The sequence below is a fragment of the Punica granatum genome, chromosome 3, assembly GCF_007655135.1.
Source record: "Punica granatum isolate Tunisia-2019 chromosome 3, ASM765513v2, whole genome shotgun sequence".
Taxonomy (NCBI): Eukaryota; Viridiplantae; Streptophyta; class Magnoliopsida; order Myrtales; family Lythraceae; genus Punica; species Punica granatum.
Genome location: NC_045129.1, coordinates 26,052,108 through 26,077,602, shown reverse-complemented (window position 1 = coordinate 26,077,602; position 25,495 = coordinate 26,052,108). Strand labels below are relative to the sequence as shown.

At 39.0% G+C, this 25,495-nt stretch overlaps 4 protein-coding genes across 10 annotated transcripts; 2 read left to right on the top strand and 2 right to left on the bottom strand.

Moving 5' to 3' along the window:
* The first annotated feature begins 2,217 nt into the window (after positions 1–2,217).
* On the top strand, positions 2,218–10,686 carry LOC116199543 (protein TIFY 6B-like). Of its 5 annotated transcripts, XM_031529929.1 has the most exons (9): positions 2,218–2,655; positions 2,917–3,023; positions 3,720–3,919; positions 6,620–6,870; positions 7,848–8,113; positions 8,222–8,312; positions 8,723–9,128; positions 9,718–9,775; positions 10,351–10,686. In XM_031529929.1, the coding sequence occupies exons 4-9, from the start codon at positions 6,814–6,816 to the stop codon at positions 10,397–10,399; spliced, it is 927 nt and encodes a 308-aa protein (XP_031385789.1). In that variant the 5' UTR covers positions 2,218–2,655; positions 2,917–3,023; positions 3,720–3,919; positions 6,620–6,813; the 3' UTR covers positions 10,400–10,686. The 5 variants fall into 5 exon arrangements, with proteins under 5 accessions (XP_031385789.1, XP_031385788.1, XP_031385787.1 ...); XM_031529928.1 differs by lacking the exons at positions 2,917–3,023; positions 6,620–6,870 and having other exon boundaries at positions 9,718–9,804; XM_031529927.1 differs by lacking the exons at positions 2,917–3,023; positions 6,620–6,870 and having other exon boundaries at positions 2,219–2,655; positions 7,851–8,113.
* Positions 10,687–12,165: 1,479 nt separating this feature from the next.
* On the top strand, positions 12,166–13,960 carry LOC116200484 (pentatricopeptide repeat-containing protein At1g62720-like). Its single transcript, XM_031531334.1, has 3 exons — positions 12,166–12,318; positions 13,376–13,603; positions 13,691–13,960. Exons 1-3 carry the CDS (start codon positions 12,166–12,168, stop codon positions 13,958–13,960), a joined length of 651 nt encoding a protein of 216 aa, XP_031387194.1.
* Positions 13,961–18,119: 4,159 nt separating this feature from the next.
* LOC116200809 (F-box protein SKIP28-like) lies at positions 18,120–19,424 on the bottom strand. Its single transcript, XM_031531724.1, has 2 exons — positions 19,087–19,424; positions 18,120–18,830 (listed from the first exon to the last, which is right to left on the bottom strand). Exons 1-2 carry the CDS (start codon positions 19,393–19,395, stop codon positions 18,231–18,233), a joined length of 909 nt encoding a protein of 302 aa, XP_031387584.1. The 5' UTR covers positions 19,396–19,424; the 3' UTR covers positions 18,120–18,230.
* Positions 19,425–20,715: 1,291 nt separating this feature from the next.
* LOC116200810 (dynein light chain 1, cytoplasmic) lies at positions 20,716–24,912 on the bottom strand. 3 transcript variants are annotated; one of them, XR_004155742.1, is made up of 3 exons: positions 24,383–24,912; positions 21,417–21,638; positions 20,716–21,229 (listed from the first exon to the last, which is right to left on the bottom strand). XR_004155742.1 is itself a non-coding variant. In XM_031531726.1 (2 exons), exons 1-2 carry the CDS (start codon positions 24,605–24,607, stop codon positions 21,477–21,479), a joined length of 387 nt encoding a protein of 128 aa, XP_031387586.1. In that variant the 5' UTR covers positions 24,608–24,910; the 3' UTR covers positions 20,716–21,476. The 3 variants fall into 3 exon arrangements, 2 of the variants coding, with proteins under 2 accessions (XP_031387586.1, XP_031387587.1); XM_031531726.1 differs by having other exon boundaries at positions 20,716–21,638; positions 24,383–24,910; XM_031531727.1 differs by having other exon boundaries at positions 20,716–21,635; positions 24,383–24,885.
* Between the last annotated feature and the right edge of the window lie 583 nt (positions 24,913–25,495).

Genomic DNA, 25,495 nt, shown 5'->3' with positions numbered 1-25,495 from the left:
TATTTGTATATGATAACATATAATTAATTTATTAGAAAGTATTAAAATATTTCCGATAACTGGAAAAAAATCCTCAAGATATCAGACATTTTCTAAATTCAATGTCCTAAAAGCGTTATAAATATGAAACGAAAATTCATTTCTTTTCATCATCTTTTTAGTTAGTTTAATATTACTTACATCATAACTCATAAACGATATCTCCCATTTTTCAGTGTAGCACATTATTGTGTCTTTAAAAAAAAAAATAGCAAGGAGTGTCTGAACCTCACCAACCCTAACAACCCACATGAATTCACTGCAATCCTATAGGATAGGTTGTCCGACTATACATACCATCTCTATTGGGATCGTATTACAGGACTTACGTTACATATATCATTTGCATTTCTTTATGACTATATTACTCATTTATTTGCTACCACGAAAAAACTTTTCACAGTATGTAGTATTTTGTAATATTTGTAGTATACATTGTATATATACTCAACAAAAAAACATATATATATATATTTATATCTATGTATTTTAGTTTGTACTCATCATTAATTATCTAATTTTGGCCATATAAAAATTTTGATAAAATAAATTATCACGCGATGCGAAGTTGTCGACTAGTCATAATATATATAAAAGCTGAGCAGTAATGTTGTGGGAGTTTCATTAGCTAATCTCAACTAATATTGATCGTTTTTTCGGCTGTTCAAAGAATTTAATTCTAAATCAGATATTCGTGTATCTATTTGTTTTTATATTAGTACTTTGTACATACATAGTCTCTAAATACTGAGAAGATATTTTCTACATTCAATGTTTGTAGTTTATCGATAAACTTTCTCGATTATTGAGTAGAATTCGTCGAGATATGTGATATTTTGCAAGTTCAATGTTTTGAACATCCTATAAATAGAAGGTATGGAAATTCATTTTACACATCACTTTCGATTCAATATAATTTTTTTGACACCCTAATTCCTACACCATATCTACCACTCTTCGTATATCTTATTATTATTATTATTATAGGGAAGTCCATGTACTTAATACAATGAAATAAAAATTCTAATAGCTAATAAATGAGCACCACTTTGTATTGAACCTAAAATCTCTAAATAATCAGATAAAAGAATGCGTCGCTGCACTATATCCTTTTTTTGATGCTCTTCTTATATCAATATCTATAATACATATATTGGAGAATCCTTTAGTGGTGTAACTTTCAACTTCTAGAAATGCCCTCATAGCAAAATATTACAATTAATAACAATCATTGGATTATGGAGAGTATGGTAATTTTACAAAAAACATTGTTCATATTTTGTCTCAGCCGCTCCCACTCTCCTCTTTCTCTCTCTCCCTCTCTCACCGCCCTTTTGGTTTTTTTCTTTTTCTTTTTTGTTTGCTTTCATGCTCTTTTCCTCAATATATTTAATTAACTTCATAAAACATTAATAGGATTAAAAATATCTCGAGTTTGATGTAATGGAGCTCATTTAAATTTTTTTTGTGTATAAATTGTCATTGTATAAATTTTCTATGCGTAGAACAAGTTGCTTCTAGTATCAAATATACACAATACAGCATAACAATATCTTAATATGTGTTACTCGCATTTTCATCTATAGAATTTTTGTTATGTCTTTTTTAGGGGTTTTTACTTAAAATGACTCATGATTTGTCCATTTTGTCAAATCTATTATATGTTTTTTTTTGTCAAATCTATCACATAGTTTACTTTTTACATCAAATCTATTCCGGCGTTATCTTTTCCGTCGACATCTAACGGCCGTGCTGACGTGGCACGTGGAGAGATAGTGGGCCACACTTGCCACGTAGGCGCCACGTTAGCACCGCCGTTAGATGTCGGCAGAAAAGATAACGCCATGATAGATTTGATGCAAAAAGTAAACCATGAGATATATTTGACAAAAAAAAGGATATATTTGACAAAACGGACAAACCATGAATAATTTTAGGTAAATACCTCATTTTTTTTTATCTATATTAATCGTACTTTTATATATGTAGATATCATATTTTTTCTGTCATCGGAGAAAATTTATGTTAAGATATCGTGAAAACGCTATTTCTTAAAGTAAAAAGAAAATGAAAAAATTAGCGGCTGGAATGAACCGTAACGTCAGCAACTTTTGCCTCTCTTTCAGTAGAGAGAAATAATAATTGGCCGAGAAGATGAACGGCCAAGATCTGCCGACCCTTACACTCCTCTCCACCCATGTGATCCAACAGGGCAGCTCCCCCCTCTCCCTACCCTTCCCTCCCAGCAGAACCTCTGCTCTGTCTCTGCGGAATTTCGGAATCTCTCTCTCTGTCCAGTGTCTCTCTCTCTCTTTGAATTTGCATGTGAAACCTCAGCAACTCAAAGGCTTAGAAACGCGAGTGCCCCGTTTATGGGTTTCGGTGAAATCCACTTTCCCTGCAAATCCGGCAGGAATTGGATTGGAAGAGACTGAAAGGGTGCCGGAGGTTTCACTTTCTACTTTGGGGGTGGGTCTGGTTCAATTTCCGTACTTGTCAAAAGATCGAATTTCACTGTCCACCGCGAAATGGAAAGAGATTTTCTTGGTTTAGGTTTAAAGAGTTCATCAGCCCCGCTGAAGGAAGAGAACGACGACGGCGACCGCGATGAGTCTGGTTCGTCCCTTACTTGGGTTTATTTATTTCTCAGCCCATGATTAATTTAATTGATTCTGGTTTCTGGGTTCTTGCTATACGATTGATTGCCGGTAATTCATGTTCCTACGGAAAGATGTTGCTATGTCGCGTTCCACCATAAAACAAACGATGCTGTCTTGCTTCTGTCCATTAATAGTTGTGCTCCTGGTAATTACGATCCATTGAAGTTTAATTTTCTTCCAATTTTGGTGATTTTTGCCTAATCTTATTTGGATGCAGTCAGTCAACGCTAGTTGGATTAGAGATGTTGATTTGACAGCTGCTCTATGCAGTTGTCTAGTTAATCTGCTAGTGTCTGAATGGATATTCTTGCTCATCTATTTTGGGTATGTCTATTGTTTTGTCAATCTTTTTTTTCTGATTTTGGTATGTTTTGAATGCGGAATTTTATGAGTTTTTGTTCTATTTTTCGTTCAGAAAATGGTGATAAATGTGTGTGAAGATATGGTTGTTGAGGTGTGTAATTTGCAATTTGATGTCCATTTGGTACACAACTGTCATGGGTTCCTCTCTGTCTTTTGTTATAGTTTTTATTTTGATTAGTGGAGGGGGAATCGGTTGTAAATCTCACTCATGGGTTTTTCTTTCTATCTTTTTTCTCTCACAAAACTGTTGTTCCCCGTGTTAGCGTCAATGCTTTGTTTCCAGATTTTGTATTATCTTAAGTGGGAGATCAGGAAAACAAAAAATAAATGTGTCAGAGAATGTTGGCTTCTCTTGTTTTAGAATTACAGCTTTTATGTAGCTGACTGTTATTTAAGATAGCTTTCCACAAAATTGCGGGGTGCCAGTGTTTGATACAATGCAGAAAACATTGTAAAAATAAAGGTGTTCTTGGCTTTTCACTGGGCCATCTAGTGAGAAACCGAGATCATTGCATCTATCTTGGGGTTGCTAATTTTAGGTTTTGCAATGTAAGACAACTTTGAGATGGTCTAGCAACAATGCTTTTTCAAATTTATGTGATTTCATTATGAAGGAACCTGAAGAATGAACATAGCTGAATGATATTGGTTGCTTAGGTGTTTCCTCAGGGGATAACAAACAATCAGCAAGCCAGTGGCCCTTCTTGAACAAAATTTCTGCCCTGCCTCATGTGACGTCATTGAGGACTCCTCATGAGCACAAAGACAACAGGATTGTTTCTGATCCTCCCATATCTTCAGGGTTCATGCCTTTCCGAGTAGCTAACTCTATAAACAGTTCAGTGGTTAAAGTTCAGGTTGTTACTCTTTTTCCTCCCCTTTTTTCTTCTGTGATACATTTTATGATCGTTCTGTTAGTGCATTAGCTTTGAAAGCACCCAGCTGACCTCTTTACTGTGGTGGCATGTCGAAAGATATCCTTCCCCATTAGTTGTTGGATTCACTAAATAAGAAGCTGGTTTCAAATTATTAATGAAGCAGGAAAACACCTTGCTGGATGCCACTGTTCCCAGATATTTGATATCAATTTCTAGAGTAAAGAAAATGGTTGATCTTCGATCTGAGCAATGTGGCACAAGAAAGCACTTTTGACAAGTGAATCTTACTAAGGAATAAATATTGGATGAGTGGTTTGCTAATATATTTTAACTGCAAGGCATGTAAAAAAAAGCTTTGGCAATTACTGCGTCGTATTTTCAATTTCAATTTTCACCCATATCGTTATAAACTAGGTGAACACACGCATTGCGCGGATAACTCTATGGGGAATCCACCCTAATGTCTCAAAGATCATGCTATAGGTTAAAAAAAATGAATAAAAGATTATCAGGCAAATATGTGAAAAAAATAAATAACCAATTAATTAACCCCAAGAGTGAACTATTCTTTGAATGAAAACATGTGACCAAATATCACTTTTCTTAGTAGCTCTGAGCAGGTAATGAACTTATCGAGCAAAGCATTCAATGAAAAGATAATGCTCTAAACAAATTGCTTGTATAGAAAATGAAGAAAATACATTACCTTGTGGACAGATTCAGCGGCCAATGCTATAAACATAAAAGTTATTCATAGGATCCAGTGGCACAGGAGAAGAAACTGGAAAAGTTAAAATAAACTAAAGAAAAAACCTAATGAAACCTTGTGATACGACTAAATTGATATAATATGCGGTATTCGTACTGCATAAGCATGCATAGTATATGTGTATATATCAAGTCCACAAAGGCCATGCAAATTATTTCCATAGTAATTAGATAAAGGAAATTCCCTGTCCATTGAAACATTCCACTATAATTATAGTTTCATATATTTCACCATATAAAGCCAAACGACATTTATATATACACATAAAGTCATGCAAATTATATCCTTAATAATTTGATAAGGAAATTTGCTATTCCTTAAAATATTTCACTGTAAGTACACTTATGTATATTCTACTATATATAGTGAAACGACTTCTATATATATATATTGTTGAAAATATAAGCTTTTCCTAATATAGTTTCTTATAACCCAAATTCTACAGTGCATAATTTTGATTTTTCCACACCGTACAAAACCAATATAAGTTACATCCCCTCTCATTTAATATGGACTGTCCATTTTACATAATTTTTTTTTAAGTATTTCTTTATTTACTTTCCCATTTTCATCCCACAAACCTTCAATAGTAGCCCTCACGGCCAATGAGGATAAAGTACTTTTGAATATCCTTGCTTCAAGAATTGGAAGAAAAGTAAGATGTGTCTGACAGAAATCGAAATTTGCAGAAGATTGGAGGAATTAACACTAATGATCACCTTTCTGAAATTTGTCTGCCAAAAAAGAGAAAATGTTACTGTTTCAGTAAGATTTTCCTGCATAGGTGATTGGTTCCAAGTACCATTTTTTTTCACGATACTTGGATCCTACCCTGTAAGGATCAGGTTCCAAGATTTTGGAGCCGAACCCTACCCTGTTGAATCCTAGAACCGGAACCTATCCAGAACCTATATTATATCACAGGTTCTGGGTATCCTGTTGGAACCTGTAAATTTTTTTATCTCGCTAAATAAAATCGAAAATGTTTCATCCACAATACATCTATAACAAAGAATAATATGTCTCATCAATACATCCACAAAATTAAACATTTATAATACAATCTCACACAACAAAGAGTAATATGTCCTTACAACATGTCCTATAATCTTGAGAAGAGTCGAAGACGAGAGAGTACGGTATGAGAGAGGGGCAACCGAGTGAAGAGATAAAGGCAAGTGAACGGAGAAGGAAGATGAGGGAAGAGGAAAACGGAGGGGCGATCTTGTACGAGAGGTACACGGTGGCGCATGATGGACATCCCTTTGGACCGTTGGATTTGATCCGGTAGTGCCTATGTGCTGATGTGGCGTCGAATGAGTGGTACGTAGAGAGAAGGTGCGGTGGGAGGAGAGTAAGGAGTTAGGGGAAACATATTGTCTTGAGTGCAGCTACCCTACTGTCTTGAGTGCAGCTATTTCTTTTTTCTTCCCTTCTTAATTTGATTATTGTACTTAAATATAATATAAAATAGAAGGGACTAGTTCCGGTTCCGGTTCTGGTTCTGGGTACCCTACAAGCTGGAATCGGAACCGAATTTCACCGGTTCTCAATTGTCCTACCCGGACCCTACCCAATCTCTAATTGGAACTACCCAGAACCTACCCATTAGGATAGGATCCAACGGGTTCTGGTTCTACCATGTACCCGTGCACACCAGGCAATGAAGAGAGACTCGAAATTTGAGCTGTGGCCTAGAATCTACCCTTGATAATTTACTGCCGAGTCTATTCTGCTTTGAACCATCAACAATTTTATTGGTTGCTGTTTGGCCTGAAGAACATCCTCCAAGGAAGTGCTGCTACACTCTTTTTGCTTTATGTTTACGGTAGCAAATTAGTTTATTTCTTTTCTTTCCTCTGTGCCCATTTCTTTTCTTTCCTCTGTGCCCATTTCTTTTCTTTCCTCAGCGTCCATTTCTAGAGAGAGAGAAATTAGTGACAGAAATGCAAGATCCGGGGAGTTCCTGAAGATCGAGCGGAGGTTCGGCGTCGGTGCATTCTACGAAGGCGCCCCTGCGAAGCTCCAGGGCTTGGTGTCAGCCCAACCGAGTAATGGGAGGGTTCTGCCACCACAGCTGGCCAACGCCGACGAGGAGACTCCGATGGCAGCAGCTCTTTGCCGGTTCCCAGTGTCGCTAACCAGAATCTGTAGCGGTGGAGTAGGATAAAAAAATTCTTGCTTGTTTGTCGGCTCTCTGTTTATTCATTGTCAGCTCTCTTACGGAAAGAATTGTGGACAAGAATCACATTTTATATAACAAAGGAATCAGATCGTGAATTTATTAGGGGTGTTTTTGAAATTTTAAAACTTATAAAAATGGGCGGTCCAGATTAGATTGAGGGGACTCTAAGGGCCCAAAGTAGTTATGTATGGTGTGGAAAATCAAAACATATTCACTGAAGAAGCAGCCTTCTTATAATAAAAGATTTGAAACTGTTAAAAAGTATATCAAATATTAAAAAATTACTGTATTTAAGTCCTATTGACAAATTTGATGTGTTCTCTTGAGAAAGCCTATAAAGTGACGACATGGTTTCATGAGGTTTGAGCTTTGTGAGGTAGATGAGCAAGAGCCCCCAAAAGAGTTTGTTATTATTTCTATATATATATAGAGAGAGATTATATTGCTACCCATTATTGAATTAATTGCATTTTGGTAACAAAATAACCACCTACTCGCCATGATTTTCTCCCTTTCTTCACCCTATTCTCTCCTCCTGTTTCTCTCTCTCCCAATTCATAGTACATCCATTTTTCCTTGATATTTATCATAATCTTAATAATATATTCCATTCATTTTCTTTTACAAGGGAAGCCCTTGAATTTGATTGAAGATAATGAAAGAAAAAATAAAGCCGTATGATAAACTTCACTAACAAGATTTGAACTCAAGAACTTTCTATTTGAAACATAGTGCGACTTTTTCGAGTGTGTATTGCACCTAGTGTACCCTGACAATAAGGCGTGTGCAAACAAGTTTAACAAAGTGAATATAACTGGTCAACTAATAATACGATTTTATTTCTGTTTCTTTCTATTTAAGATATACAGTACCTGTCTAGAAATGACAAATTGACATTTTGCATTTTGATTTTCTCTCTCTTATTACTGATGCTTTTCTTTCATTCCTTTTAGAAGCGCATTAATCATGACACCGAAGTGGCTCCCCATTTGTCTCTTGCATCCCATCCTGCTCCATACAGTGCATCGTTCGCCAGCCACAGTAATGAAGCAAAGATGTTACCAGTATCAAATCAAGTGAACTCATTATCTTCAAGCAAGCATCTCCTTAAGTCTCATTTGACTGCTACCACAAAGCAGCAATTTCCTGGAGATATTACCATTTTGACTCCACATCCAGTTCCTGTTAATGGTTTCATAGCTGGAATCACTGAACCATGGTAACTAATATTTTTGGTGCCCCCATAGGTTTTAATTTCGATGGTACTTGAATGAATGGGAGTAATTAGAACAGATGGTTGAAATATTATCTCAATTTTTTGGTGTAGGAGTAGAGTGAAGTCTGCAGAGCCTCCGGCCCAATTGACTATCTTCTATGCAGGAACAGTTAATGTCTACAATGATATCTCCCCAGAAAAGGTTACACTCTGACGTGTATTTATATCTGCTTGTTCTCCCTCTGTACGAATTCAAGAAAATTGGCTAGTTTATAAACCCTTGCCTCTTTTCTTGTTGAAATTTCAGGTAGAACCTCCAGCTTGGGAAAATGTTAAGTGTCGTGATTTGACTCTACAGTTTCGTAATAGTTCACCTAGGGATCTATATAAATTCTCTGACCAAAATAACACTTGTGATTCAATTTTTTCCTAGTTAAAACTTTTCTTTAACTTTGAAAAGTTTCCTTATCAGTGCAAAAAATAGTTCACTGAATTAAGTAAGTGTCAAGATGGAAGTGATGCATGCAAATAAAGATTCTCACCTTTGGTGCCTTTGTTTTTTGGTTAATTAAGTAATAGATGGACTTATGATACTTATTGCCACTTTTGCAGGCGCAAGCTATTATGTTATTGGCAGGAGATGAGACTTCCATGGCTAATAAATTGCTAACTCTTGCGAAGGCTTCTCCTATTCAGGGACCAACTTCTGGTCATATTGCCAGCGATATTGCTTTGGTCCATCCTAATAACGAGTCTCACCTCTCAAGTCCTTTATCAGTGTCCTCCCATACAGGGACCGCTCAGTCGGGTAGTGGATCCTCATCCACATGCACTGATGATTTGATTGTTGCTACACACACTGGCATTACAACCACCGCTCTTGGCAAACCTGACTTAGAATCAAGTGGGAATAATCTGATGGTTGCAACTACTGAAGGATTCTCAGCGAGTCCTTTAACTGACAATCTTGTTGATGCTCCAAAAATAGTGGATGTCATGAGAGCTGTGACTGGCACTGGTAAGGAGAATAAGTTGCAACAAGGGAATTGTCAGAATATTATGATGCTGTCAGAAAGTTGAGCTAAATGTGACAAGGAATGTATCAAGAAAGATAAGATGGCGAATCTAGAGCTTCTTCTCTGCACCCAGATTATGGGGAAAAAAAATCAATTATTTATTTTCCTTTTGGGGTTACAAAAGAGCCTCATAGACCTTATACAAGGTAATAGAATCTAAATTCTAAATAAATGGGTACAGGTAGTCCCACTGGCGAGATCGATGCCAGAATCTCTTGTTTTTTAGGTGACGGCATGTGCCGTTGCACTATGCCTCTTTTCCATATAAACATCAATTATTTTCATTTTCAAATTTGCTCAACTTCTAATTTTATTCCTCCATGTACCTTTACCTGTCTACTTATTATACCTGAGAGGACAAACACTTGCCTAAAATCTGTCTCTGACATTTTCAATACATTAGGTTAGCGTATTAGCGTATTAGAGAATTATAATCTTATTCTGAAGGGGTTTCTTGACTCAGAAATAGCCTCTCGGACCATTAATCAACCCTTTCTGAGAAAGATAACGCCCTCATTTTTCTTGTTGCAGCCATTCCTCAAGCTCGCAAAGCCTCCTTGGGACGATTTTTGGAGAAGCGCAAGGAAAGGTAAAGTTGTTAACATTAACACCCACCAGGCAAGTGTGAAGGCAGTAGGAGCTATTCTCTTGAAAAGTTATTTTTATATTTTCTGTTTGGAGGAGTGAAAATATTTCCTTCAGCAGATTGTTGGGTGTTTGTTAGATATACCTTGATTCATGTAGGTCCGCTTTCTCAGCAATTTTCTCATTGTTCATTTCAGTCTTTTCTAGCTGCACTCTATTGCAATACCATGTCCTATCATGATATCTACACCATGGCAGCTGGAATTTTTTTACTTTTGAGAAATTTATAATTTGATCGTCAATCCAGTGTGTCAATTTATCTTCTGGAAATTCCTTGTCATCGATTGCTTGTAATTTTGACGGTCTCTCTTAAAAATTATGATTAAACTATGTCTGTCAGAGTTTCCGGATGTCTGTATGGCTGGTTTTGGTTAGTTGTTTGAAGATTACTTGTGAGCAATTTACACCGGTTGGCGGAGGAATGTCCTTTCAAACCGTTTGGGCTTTCTCCATATTCGTAGCCAGAAGGTGGAAAATATTTCTGTCAATTAATTAAAATTTTCATACATTATGATGCAGGGTAATGAGTGTGGCACCTTACAACCTCGGCAAGAAATGTGGGGAGTGAATTTCAGCTGTGTCAGTAGAGAAACAAAATTGTACTAAGTTAACAGATTGCAGCCAAGGTTCATATCCGATCCTGGAAATTGTTTTCCTCTTAATTTTTTCCCTATGTCAGATTTGCAGAAGAAAATCAAAGTGTATATATTTTATCCAGGCTGTGTGTGTGATTTGCATTGCATGTGTAACATGGTAAGAATAGAGCTGCGTTCATGGTTTTGTAATGGGTTACAGTAACTGTAATAAAAAACTTGTGTTATGATGAAATAATTTATCAACGAACATTCTCTCTTCCATCTTTCCGACTTTGTAATGGCCGCTCCGAGCTTAGCTTTCCAGAGTTTTTAGGCCTGGATGAGCCTTGGCAGGCTTTGTTAGATCAGGCTAGTCCTATAATTGGACGACGGTGATTGTCTGCAGTTGGGAATTTATGCAGTTGAATTTTAAGATGAAAGTTGAGGTTTGTGGTTGATGTGGTCGACCATGATGGACTGTTCCAGGATAAATTCACTTCTACGGTGTTGAACGATCAATACAATACAAAGCTGCAGTCAACGTGCAAAGGTTTCCACTCCATTATGAAATCCAGCATTTAGTCCCGATGGCGCGATTCAATATCGAATATTTGGCTCCTCAAGATATTGCCGTCAGTCGTGAAAACTTGGCTCTTTGCTGATCCATCGATCCTGAATCATCATAATGTTGGTCGCTATGCATCCCAACAAAGATAAGTCCACATGGGATGGCCAATGATAATGAGAACTTTTTCTTGATCCTCAATATCTATGAATGAATGATGCAATGCTGTCACAAAAATGTAATTAATGTAAAAGCAGTCTTATATTTTTGGTACTATATATTTTATGCATAGCGACCAAAATTATGATGAATATTAAAAGATTTCCCTTAAAAAACTTTTCTGAATCATGAATAAATATCATATAATTTCTTAAGAATAAGAATTTTTCTTAATACCGGGTATAATTTAACTACCTCTCTTGATATTTGAAGAAATGATACTTGATCCATTTGTTGGGAAAAAAAAATACACAGTTCCTTTTGATTTATTCGATCAAATCAATAAATTTTTTGAAAAAGAAATACTAGTTAGGGTCATACCTTTGGATTTTTTTTCTTTGTTCTTTCTAAGACCATGCATTTGTTTTTAGTTGAATAAGGCTCACATCACATAAGTCTTATTTTAAAAATAAATTTACAATCTGAAATAAAAATATTTTTGAAAAAAGAAAAGCTAAAAAACTTCGAATAGCAAGGAGAAGTAAAGAGAGGAAGGGGCGATTGAAATATCACCGTCCGTCACTTTTTGGATCACATAATCGTGTCAAATGGTTATTGAATGATGCTGTCATAATTTTTGAACATGGTGGCTCTATTCGGTAATATAATAAATAATGTTTAGTAGAAAATTTTAAAAAAATTATAGTTAAAATTTGTGTTTCAATGAGAAATTCTTTTTATTTTTTATTTTTTTAAATTGCCTTTCCAACTCGTTCCCCGCCTCACGGTCACTGTCTCCGTCCAGTTTCTCTCTCTCTCTACTTTTACTTCTCTGACTCGCACGCTCTGCCGAGCCCGCGGATGGTAATGGGGGCGGTGACATTGAGAAGAATCGTTGCTTCAATACCTTCCGCTGCTCCAGCTTCTGTCCGTCCCTCTCCATGGCTTCTTCTTCAACAGCCCATAAGCGGCCCTTTCCTTCGTTCATCTCTCTGTTGGCGTAATTTTTGCACGACGACTGCAAATTCTGAGGCGATGAGGGCTGATATGTTCATGGATGAGGTGAGGTACAAATGCAAGACCGGGGGTTTGAGAAACCTTGACCAAGCCCTGTCTTGGTTCCACGGAATGATCAGATTGCGGCCCTTGCCTCTCGCTGCTGATTTTGCCTTGCTCTTGGGGGTCATCGTTCGCATGCGGCTATTGGTCTAATAAAAAAGATGAACGCGGTTGGTATCTACTATAACCTTCATAATTTCAGTATTTGGATCAACTGTCTATGCCGATTGAAGAGAGTGGATCTTGGCTTCGCTGTTACGTGCAGAATGCTTAAAACTGGTTTTCAACCAAACGTGGTTACCTTGAGCACGCTGGTCAATGGGCTGTGTAATGAGGGTAAACTTTCTAGAGCTGTGCAGTTAGTTGATCTTAGGGAAAACTACAAAACCTTCCAGTTTCAAACGAATTGGACCCTGTGGTATTTTCGGAAACAAATAATATTACGTGATACACTTCGTGAAATATAATGGATATTACCGTTAATTTTTTTTATCATATTTAGTCGTAAAACTTTTTTTTTGTCATTATTACCCTCAAAGTTTCAACTTTTTTCAATTTAATCCTAAAATTCGAAAAACAAAAAAAGGGTAGGGGCCAAGGCCGTTGGCTGGCTATCCCGACCCCACCATTGAGGTCGCATGCATCCACAGAGGATGCCGGCGATCATGGAGATCGGGTCGGGGCCGCCAATCTGCGGCCCCGTCCCCGAATCGATCTGGATCTCGAACTCGAGATCCAGGTCGATTCAGGGATTAGGACCTCTAATCGGAGACCCGACCTCACCCTCCATGGTCGTCTGCATCCTCGAGGTTTTGGACGTCCTCTGTGGGTGTCGGCAACCTTGGTGGTGAGGTTGGGGTTGTCGACCGGCGGCCCAAGCCCCTTCACCTTTTTTTTTTTTTGAATTTTAGGACCACACTGCAAAAAAAGTTGAAAGTTTGAGGGTAATAATGACAAAAAGAAAAGTTTGAGGACCAAAAGTGATGAAAAAATTAATAGTGAGGTCCATTATGTCTCATGAAGTGAACCACATGGTGTTATTTGTCCCAAGAAAAGTCACACGGTCCAATTTGTTTCAAGCTCAAACATGGGGGTTTGTACTTTTCCCTTGATCTTATGGAAGAACGAGGGTCCGAGCCCAATACGGTCACTTATGGAACAATAATTAAAGGCTTAGTGAGGACAGGCAAGACCTCTCTGGCCCTCGGGCTTGCTAGAGAAGTGGGAGGGCAGAAGCAGCAGCAGGGTGAATGTCGTTACGTACAACACGGTAGTCATGGGCCTATGCAAGGAAGGGCAGTTGGCGGAGGCTTTTAAGCTCTTCAAGAAGATGATGGATAAAGGTGTTGAACCCACTGTTGTCACATATGACACCTTGATTCATGCTGTGTGCTCTGCAGAACATTGGGAAGAGGTTGAAGCACTTTTGAAGGGAATGATCCAGGGAGACATTGTGCCGGATGTTTGAACCTTCAACATAATAGTTGATGCACTTTGTAAGGATGGGATGTTATCCGAGGCAGAATCTACTTTTGATGCTATGATTCAAAGAGGTATCGAGCCTGACGTTGTCACGTACAATTCATTGATCGCTGGATATTGTCTTCAAAATCAAATGGATGGATATTGTAAGGGGAAAGCAATGGACAAAGCAGGGATAATTTACCGTGATATGTTTCAGAAAGGCTTGACTCCTGACCATGTAACATACAACATTATTATTGGGGGCTTCTGTCAGATTGGCAAAATGCAGGCTGCGGAGGAGCTTTAAGAGGAGATGCAAGAGGTTGGTCACCCTCCAGACCTTCAAACATATGCTATCCTCTTGGATGGATACTGTAAACACGGTCATCTTGATAAGGCAGTGGCATTGTTTCGACAATTGGAAGATAAAGGGGTCAATCCGGGCATTGTTATCTATAGTGTGGTCATAAAGGCATGCAACACTGGGAAACTTGAAGATGCGAAGAGACTCTTTAAAACTTTGTGGTGATGTGGTGATGTTTAACACACTCATAAATGGAATATGTAAGCAAGGCCATGTAAATGAGGCCAGTCAATTGCTCCAAGAAATGGGAAAGGAAGGATGTTTCCCGAATGCTGCCACTTACAACATTCTTATCAGGGCTATGCTTAAGAATAATGAAGACATAACTACTCTAGAGCCTCTGCACAGGATGCGTGATAATAGCTTCTCTGCAGATTCCTCGACCGCAGAATTACTCTTAGATGACAGATTGGACCCAAGCATCTTAAAATACATAAAAGAGGATCTATAGGTTCCTTCCTCTACTTTATTGGTTTTTGTGGAGAACAATTTGATTTTCCTATATATATATATATATATATATATATATATATATATTATAATGGTAAGTTTCTACTCTACTCGTAAGAATGAGAGAAGCTCATTACATCTGCTTGCTTGTTGATGGAAAAGTGTTAAGTATGAAGCATAGTTCATTATCAATATCTTTTGACGATTCTTCCAACCTTATTATCATCTATCGACTTTTTCCAGCCTATTAAATGGTATTAGGGAAAAAGAGTAAACTTTGCTTCGAAGCTATTTTGGTCAAGTCAGTTAGGCCAAGTGGAGGTTTATACAATTTTGATATTCCATTAAAGGTTGCAGGCTTATCTTTGGCTTTTGATGTGTTCTTGCTGTGAAATGCCATTTCTGCTCCAAAATGAGGGAAGCTTGGAACAACGGACTACTCTTGATTGCCATTCTTTTTTTCTCCTGTGTTATGGCCAATGTGTTCCTTCTATTTTCCAAGGCTTTCGATTCCTCGAGTACGACACAATATCAGAAGCACATTGTTGTTCTTTGAGATGGAAGTTTCTTTGATATATCAAAACAATGGATGGGTGAATTCCAGCGCGAAACCATTTGGTGAATCATAGATATGAAACTGATGTTGATTTGATTGTGAACCACTCACAGGTGATGATCAAGAAAAGTCAGAAGAACTCTACTCGGGGATGAATCACCATGAAGCATCCAGAGATTTCCATGAAAACAGCTTCTCAAAACCTTCCATGACAATTGAAGTATTTCGGAAAAATGTGAGCAATTTCATGATGTTACAGGTCGTGAGATCATGTGAATCGGGAAACCTACTATGCAAGTAAGAAAATTCTGTGAAGAGAGGGAACTTCAAAGGATACGGGTCAGTGTTGCGACGGGCCATCTTTGCAGGCATGTCCTTTACCCGGTTCCTCCATGTAAATTGGGCAGGGGCCAGGGGCCTTTGCTCCTATCTGATCTGTTTCCGGTACAGTTGTTGTATGGCTGTCCTAGAGTAATAGATAGAGAAGGGAGGGTCTCCACAGATGGTAGATGCTCTCTTTTGATTTTCTGCCTTTCAGCAGCTGCTGCCACCTTCAGGAGATGTGAAAATTTGTTTATATGTATATACATCAGATTATTGAATATCTCCATCGTGATTTATCGAATTAGTTCTGCAGGCATGAACCGTCTTCTAGAAGGTCTAATAATCTGTTTTCATTTAGAATTAGGATCGGAATTTCCATATCTGTATTTGCTTCTGTTCTAATCCATGACGGTGGAATAATAAGCACAAATATTTTATGTCTGGGAGCTAGATATTACAATTTGAAGCTTCTTCTTACAGTCTTGCATGCTAAAGATGTCAATGAATTGTATTGATGAACACGGAAGGGTAAAACAATGTCAAGCGTGCGAAAAGTGCACCTCGGGAATCTACAACATTGAAGTAACTCCATGCCGATCTGCAGAGTATCAGGACATGAACTCAACCACTTGTCCTTATCATGAGAAAGGTGTGCACGGACTGAAGATATGTTTCTGTTTATGCTTGTAGATCTCCCGCATCAGCGTATCAGGATATTCTTAAAATTCTTGTCGTCTTTCTTGCTCTGGGTAATGGCAGAAACTCGAACTGTCAAAGCGTCCTTCATATCTGAAGGCCAGCAGCAGACTTCAGAGCTGCGTGCCTTGCCTCTTGAAGATCCTTAACTACCGGAGGATCCTCATGCCATGGTACGAATGTCTACTCCGATTTTTAACTCTAAATACGCTCGACACTTAATTGACAACACCATGAAAAGATCCAGGCGTGCCAAAAAGCGATTCCAAGTATATCCACGTATCCTTAGCTAGCCCCATCAAAACAATGCGTGTACCATGGCCTTAGAAGTCCGCGGGATCGCTTGGCGGTTAGATTTAGATCTTCAATATTAGAGTGTGCCTTAGACGATTCACGGTCCGAGGATTTGACTGTTTAGGGTTCTCCACCAATTTTTTACACAAGAACACGAACGTGGATCCAAAAACGATCAAGCGGCTACTTAGCCTGTCCAATCAAAATTCGGCTAGCACTCAGCCTCAGAAAGCCGAGCTGAATATAGAACAAGCTCACCCGAACAGGTGAACCCAAACCTCGAGTAAACTTCGGCAAGTGGTGCCAAAGGATGATAAATCTTGTCTTGATGCCCGGAAGCTCCAAAGATGATGATAATTTTGATTCACAGGGAATCGATTGAAGGATAAACGAGAGTGTGGGAAAGTAAAGTGCGATAAACGAAAGTAAGGTAAGGTAAAGTGAGTAAAGTAAAGTGTGATAAACGAAACATAGAATGAAAGTGCGGGTTTAATTGATTGATGTGTAGAACCTAACAATGAACAATATGGCACGTATATATAGGTTCTACGATGAAACCCTAGAGAGTATATCTAAATCGGATACGCCACGACATACGATATCGGGAAAAATCTAAATAGGAAATTAACTCCTAACTCACCTAAAAGCAAAATACATAGAAAATCGAAAGATATCCAACTCTTATGCCACAAGATTACACGAGATATTGCATGAAAATTACATACTTGATCACTAAGATTGCTTGGCTACCAAATAAAATCCCCCACCGCCTCTGTACCCGAAGTCACGCCCATACACATGCATATATGCATTTAATCTCCATAATGGGCTCACTTCCCATAGCTTGCCTTAACACTTGGGCCCAAATCCGACTCGGCCCATCTCCCTTCCTTCAATCAGTCCGACCCGATATTTTTTACAACCCGGAAAATCATCAAAATACCACACACATGTCACGGCTCTGCTATTTTCCATGAAATACGGAAAATAGGCGTAAACATCAACTTATGTTCGTCGGTCATTTGCCAATCGTACGGCAGTTTAATCTCCAGCATAGAGGCCGTATGCTCCATCGAGGAAGAGCCAATTAATCATCTAAAAGCAGATGCAGCATATAAGGAAAGAATGACTCAGCAGTGCAGATTCCATGCACTCGTCGTTCCGGACAAGTCCAAAAGAAATAGCTCGATGCCATAAACACTTCCTGCCAGGCATCGCATCCAACTGTTGCTGTGTGAAATTTCCTATGTTCATGAGACTCGCCAATTGCTGAATAAGCTCCTGATCCAGTGGCAAATTTCCTTAGCGATCGAACATGATAGTGTAGTCGAAATGGCAGGTGTAGTTTTATATACTACCTGCAGAAGAACATGCGTAAAAGTACTCATGTAAATGTTAAAATGAGTACCAATGATTGTCTTACTAGCCAAAAACTGACCTGCAGACAAGCCATAAACTAAGCAGCTAAGATCCATTGAACTTATTTGAACTTCTTACCAGGGGAAAATATTGTTTATGATGGCAAACGTCACATACTTTGGTTCCACATCCAGGCCTCGTCATCAACCTGCAAAAGCTACACCAACTATGTTTCTTTCCATTGAATTGATGTTAGTGGCTTGCAGGAGCCAATGCAATTGCTTTCCTTCCATGGGAAAAACTTTTTCCATTAGTGAGTCAAGTAAGGTATAGAGTTCCCATAGATTACTGAAACACCACTCATCGCAAATGGGCGAACATAATCAACGTCGCAGTCAGGAGAACCAATAGAAATTACAAAAATTAATGACAATCAAATAAATACATTAGCAGAGGCATGAGAGATAAAACATCCATTAAATTGCATCTTTAATAGAGTTTAATTCAAGAACTACCTCGCAGTTTTAGTTAAAACTAAACTAATTTACCATTCGACATATTCTCAATATATTCCCAATTACAGACCCCACACACAAACCCATGAGGCCCTGAAGAACACCGCGTTTCTTGCTTCCGGTGTTGCCTGCAGTAAGGCCGATTACAGAAACTGCACTTGGGTTTAAGCTGAACCCAACACGCAGAACATAATAAGTCCCCGCAAACAGCTTCTTCTGTTTCCTCGGAGGCATCGACACAGACCCCGCACTCCGCACACCTCGGAATGCAGAAGATGCACCCTCGACATTCTTTGCACGTTTCCCGGGGACAACTAAAGACCATCCTCACTTCATCACACTTTGGGCAGATTTCCACATCAATGGAGCGACTGTTGCACTCCCTGACTCGGGTGGAATCTCCATGGTCGTGGAAGAAGATCGGTGCTGGTACTTGCGGTTCCTGCAGGGTTGTTTGGTTCAGCTCGAGATAGAATTGGAGAGGTTGGAGGTGGTCTTTGTTCAGGTTGTAGATGCCATTTATTCTGAGACACCTGAGGCGGTTGCTGGTCGAGATCAGAGTCTTCACGGCGTCTAGAATTCCTTCAGGGGACAGGCTAGTGCAACCCGCAACAAAGAGCTGCAGTCAACAATCATATAATTGAGAAACTAATACTACACCAAAGATACATTATTTGATTGCTATCGTGATAATATAAAACCATAATCGATGAATTCGTAAAGACATGTCCGATGTAAAACTTTTAATTAAGGAACCGATTCTCCGAAAACTAGACGACAGGGGATACCATGATTCAAAAAGCAAGAAATATTATAAACTAAACTCCATGGATTGATTTATACTAGAAGTGAAAACCAAAATCTGACTTAAGTACCTTCTCGATGAGGGGATTGTCTTGGATGACCCGAAGAAGCCCATCGTCGGTGATCTTGGAGCAGTTTGACAGTGAAAGTATCCGGAGCCTGCCGCTGGCCTTGGAGGTGAACTTGAGGAGGATATCATCGGACAACTTTCGACTCAGAGGATTTTCGATGACGAGTTCCAGCCACGGCAGAACGTCCATGTGGACGGCATCTCTCAGAGATGTGCAGACTTGGGTGAGGGCTAAGAGGTCGAACAGGGGAAGGTAAGGCAAGACCAGGAAGAGAGCCTCGTGGGGCTGCCCTGCTTCTTCAGCTTCCATTGGCTTCTGATAATTTTTGGTGGGTGGGAGCGACGACGGACAGATAAAAGATACAAGCGGTCTATTTCATTCCCGACTGTTGAGGTTTACATAATTTAATCCCTAATGTTTTGATTACATTAATAATGTCCTCAAATTTTAAATTGCTACATCAATTTGGTCATCGTTATATTAATTTAATCCCTCACTGGTGCATGGATATCGAGTAGTGCGACGATTACATCAATTAGATGGTTATTAGTATAGGTGCATTGATCAGGTCCAAATGAAGTATCAGTTTGGTTCCCTACCACATCAATAAAGTCCTTAGACATCATGTCGTTAAGTGTGAATGCTAACGGTGTTAAATGCTGAAAATTATTACATCAACTTGGTCTTCTTACTACATCAATTTAGTCCATGCGCTATAGTTTAACAAATTGAACTCCCGCCTTCCTTCTTCCTTCCCCTACTGAACAAAGCCATCTTGGGCTACTAGAGGACAAATCTGTTGTAGATGGATTGAAGCATGAAATTAATTGAATGAAAATATTTGCCAAGATAAAATGGAATTACCAAAATGACTATATGAATAAATAGACAAGTATTTACAAGAGAGTATACATATTTCTTTTTGTTACATAAATTTAATAAATATGCTAGTTTATTTATTAATGAGATTAGGGCTTGCAAGACCTCACGTTCAATCTCGTTCTCCCTCTTCCTCTCGTGCTCAATCTGCTGAAGCTCAGAGAGAAGAAATTGCGCTCAATCTAATCCGCAATAAAATCCTAGCTTCCGCGGAAGAAGTTGCGCTCAATCTACGGAAGCGGAGTATAAGGTGGAACCCTAGCTTTCGTGGTGGAGAAGAAATTTTCTGTCCTCGAACCGGAGGGCAGAAGGATGAGGGGAAAGGCGGAACCCTAGCTTCCGAACACGAATCAAAGTAGAGCAGCGAAGGAGTGGGCTTCGACGTTTCTCGGTTTCAAGTAAGTTTGCCATTTCAATTTCTCGAAGCACAGCAGCAGAGGTTTCACTGAATCTGCGATTTCAAACACTAAACACTACTCGATTGGGTTATATCAATTTGCCCAGCCGTGACATCAGTTCAATCCCTCATCAACTTAATGGAGTTTTAACGCCGTCTACCCCTTTGCCACAAAGGACACATATGCTATTTGAGGGATCAAATTAATGTCACTGGAGATCACTCTGATGTCACACAAAAACACAGGAACTTGTAATTGACCAGTGAAGGACTAAATTGATGTAACGAGGACCAAATTGACGTAGTAATTCAAAAACTCGAGGACATTATTGATGTAACCAAAGACTCGAAAGTCATGTACGAAATTGCCTATTTACTCCAGCAAAAAAGGAGACGTGGCAGAGACGAATTTTATCATTGTATGTATTGTGTGTAGATATATACACATATTTCCAACCATCTTGTAGTCGTTATCCTTTTTCAGGGGGATGGCCCAAATACTCCCCAAATTTCAGCTGGAACTACTCATGTGATCACTGGAGCTGCGACCACTGATGACCAGCCAAGTTACTAGAGCCGAGCCAGCAGAGGATAGTACCAACCTTACGTGGATTCTAAGCGGCACCCCATTTCGAGCCATATTGACCATAAATCAAATCTAGGCTGATACAGGGTTGAGGTGGTCTGCTCTGGCACTAGGCCCTACACGAGATCAGGAATTGGACCAAGGGGGCATATCAAGAATTCACACTGCATACAACTGTTACTGCACGATGATGTTGATGTAATGTCTGAAATCTTGAAGAAGAGCTTCGGAAACACCGTTCCCCCTCTCACTCATCAAATGTTGGACATCTAAGATGCATTCTACAAAGTCACAGTTCCAATTGCAGTCACGAGTTGATTCAAGATCCAAAGCGTTATAAAGCAGCTTTGCTGATTCCTGCCTCAGAAAGAGACTACGAAAAAATGCTCTCAGAGTTAATGAAACAGTGAAACCGCCAATATTTCACAATCCAGAAACTTTTTTTTACAGAGACTTGATTAAGAAGACCTTGTAATTCCTTCTCGACACGTCACCGAGAAGAAGATGAAGCAACATCCAGCAATGCAGTCAATGATGATCTAAGGGCTCAACAGCAGTCTTGAATAGGAGGATGTAAACCTTGTCTATGGAGAAGTACAAGAAACCCCCGAGAGAGTGAGTGACATATGAGCCAAAACTAGTCCCGACAATGCAGTGCCATGCAGGACCATACGAACAGTCAAATTCCTGCTACACCATAAGCAAAAGAATACACAGAACCATATTGTCATTGTTTCTTCTTTTTTGGAATGCCTATTACTAGGAACTTTCCAAAAACAATGGTTGCAAAACATGTTTAGAGATAGAGAAACTTGTTGAATCACAAGCTAGGTAACCTAATGTATCAGATAAAACTAATAAACCTATGTGTTCTCGCTTATACAAACAATATATATTTTGCAATTCTTCCCCGATGTGGAAGGCATGAAAAAAATAGAGATAATGACCAAGTTGCTAGATGAGATATACAGATTTGTAGCAATATTTTGTTATATATATATACACACACACACACACACACACATATACACAGTAGACTTTACAGGCCATTCTGCATTGTGAATCTAATGTGAAGATTTCTCTGTTGCTAAAAAGGGAAAGCAGGCCTACTAGAGCTACTTGACACGATGTGAAATGACTAAAGTAAAAGCGCAAATTCGTAAAAGGATAAGATATGCCAAAAAAGAGAAAAAGGTTTCATTGTTAGCACAAGTAAGGTTGTGTCTGATAACTTCTAATGGATTAAGTGCTTCAAGAGTTAGCATTTAGGTTTGAATGAAAATAATGGGGAGAAAGTGCGCAAGAAGCAAGTAGAGAGCCAATCTCACGATAGATTGAGCAACAATTAAGCCATTTCTATTTACGCAAATTAGATGATATTCCTTCTCACTGCTTCCTCCCTATGTTGTATTCCCAACCAAATTTGAATAGCTTTGAAGCATTTATTCCACAAATTTGTGATCAATTTGACCCTATGACTTAATATTAGCCAGTTCTCCCAGGAGTAATTGATTGAATCCTATGTGATACTTCCTCACCAGTTGAGTCAATTAATATGAATTTATCTTATATCTCTAATATTAGCTTTCTTATTGAGATGCCCCCGTGACGGGACCATGTTTCTGGTTAAACACCTCAGCTGGTATTGTAACTAGTAAAACTATGTGGTCCAATAAAAGAGGCATTGTTAGAATTAAGTTTTTCACACTTATGAAACTACAACATATTTGAAATATATATCGAGAAAATTCAGGATAAGTTCTGGTGCGTTTGGTTTCAGAGTTAAAGTAACTTTGATTTTGATTGTGGAAAAGGACAAATGATTGTGTAATGTGTTGAGTTGAAGTTAAAGTTAAAATTTTTGACTTAGAAAATGTATATTTTTGTTGTGTAGTGTGTTGAGTTAAAGTTAAAGTTAAAATTTTTGTGATTTTGACTGCGAAACCAAACGAAGTAAAGTGACTGGAAATGTAAGCAAGGTAGTGATCAAGAAAGAGCTGGAAAGGGAAGTATACCTAAGGTGGAAAATGAATAAACATGTCATTTGGGTCTATAGAAATTAAATACTCAATGAGATAAACTGATGTAAATGACTAGTTACTGCTGACTTTCTGTTGTCAATTTAGCTTAACCATCTCAAACTCCAAGCAGATACCTCCATAAGAAGCCACAAAAGACGCCAAACACACCGATGAGAAAAAAACAAGTGCATACAGAAATGCCTATACGAAAAAAAAAATATATATATATATATATATTAAGGCACGTAATGAATTACGGAACCTAGCAATTGGCCGAATTTACCTTTCCCCTTAAAAAATTTACCTGATATACTTCAATGGGACCAATAAATACAGCAACATGGTAAACAAACGGACAAATGCTGCCAGCAAACTCAATGCTCAAGCTATATGCCCTCATTAATGATAGCCGGATCTAATGGTGTCCCATCACAAATGCCAAATGATAAGTCAGAGAGGCCATAAATGGAAAGTCCACCTTCAGCTCATTGAACAGCCGCAAAGTTTCATATCTCACAGAATACTAAGCATAAGACGGTGAATCTAAAGAACAAAGAGACCAGGAACAACGCCAAACAAACAAAGCCGCATTAACCTAAGAAATCCTTGAAAAGTAAGTAGATACAAAAGAGAGCCATAGCACAGAATGAATAAAACTTTCAGCTTAAGTGAGCATCCTCAAAGTTCAGGCTAAATAGCTAAAATGAAAGCAATTCAATTGACATTGCATTTCTTAAGGGATTGTCTTCACCGTCTCAGAAAAAGAAAATAAAGAAGAGAGAAAACAATGGTCTTGTAAGGAAAGATAGAATATATGAGAAGTAATTTAGCTCAGTCTGTTGGTCTATTATCCTCAACAATAATGACCAAGCAGTCCATGAGTGGGAAGTAACCAAGCAATACTGGGCAGGGTCATAAAAAGAAGCGGCCAGTTTATTAGACCCGACTCAGATCTCCTTTTTAGTAATGCAATGGAACTCATTAAAGGAGGTTTGTAATCCATGGGATACTGGCAGGACTACCAAGGGCATACAAGATTTCATTATGTGACTACACTAACACCGGCAAAAATTTGTCCGAGCAAATATCACGTTCTCCATCGACAACCAACCAGCACCGAGACAGCAACTCCACAGTATAACAGCAAATTGAAACTCAAGACAATGTCTTCTCCTGGCATCCAACAAGTGATAGGAAAGTCATTGTGAACGTATAAAGGAAACTCGTTTATGTAAGTTGTCAGACTCTACTACTTATGTTCGTGCCTGATGTTCCAACGTTTTACATGGTGAAAAACGCCAGATATGATCAATGCGGGCAGGCTCAAATTCATACGGACCCGATAAGCAGAGACGAAACGATAGCAACAACAAAGCCCAGGTGGGTGAGGGAGTGAGGGAGGAGGGGGGGAACCTTCTTGAGCGCGAGAGCGAGGCGCTTGCTGTCGAGCTTGCCGCGGGGCATGGAGTCGAGGTGATCGCGGGCACACCGGAAGGCCCGGTTCTGAAGGGGGAGGGGCATGTCGGAGGCCCTGACCCGGACGTTGAGGCGGTCGTGCTGCTCAGCCGCCTTCTTACTCTGTATGAGGCCGCTCAGGAACTTGCTCCTCCTCTCGAGCTCCTCTTCTGCCCCCTCCATATATATCCCGCTGCGACCCAACTCCCCAGATAGTTTGACAGTTTCAGAGTTTCCTCCTCCTCTTTGGGTACAGGAAGGATCAATGGGCTGTGGTCTGATCAGTGCCAGCCTGCCATGTTCGATGAAATGACCCAGAGAGAGAAAGAGAGAGAGAGAGAGAGAGAGAGAGAGAACGGCAATGGAAGGAGAAAGAAACAGTGAGTGAGGGACAGAGAGAGAGAGAGAGAGAGAGGGTGGGGGAAGGATGTGACGGGGGAAAAGGAGACAGGGGTCTCGATTAGCGATGGAAGTGGAAGGGTATTATTAGGGAAAAGTGCGGTTTTGGTATTCTAGGATTGACAATTATTTTATTTTCGTCCTTCCTTTATTTTCATCGTTTATCTTTAAATTCTTTTCTATTTTAATACTTCGGTTATAATACTATCAAATAATGCTGAGTCAGCGCTGCATCAGCTGCCACATGTGATTCCATGCAGCATTACTAATATTTCTAAGAAAATAATGTCAATTTAATTACCCCTACCAAAAGGAAAAAGGGTTCTTGAGCTCTATAAGTCTACTAAAGCCCAAGCACTAATAACAACGTCATATGCTTATTTTATCCTTCGGCTCTGACGTGTCAAAGTCCGAGAATTCTTATTCTCCTCAAGTGTTGATTCAATGGAAGCCCTAATATGGTGGAGCAAGTGCATTTTAGTGGTATCTAAGAAAGGAGAAAGATGATTAGGTCTTCTACGATTTCGATTTATTGAGCGAGCTTCATTGATTTGGTGGCCCTTCTGATATGATCTAGCGGGAGACCCTTTGCATGGGCATGAGTAAGGATCTCAAGATGACGAGGTCTGGCATGAAGTAGAGTATCGGGACATACATGTGCTAGCTGGATAA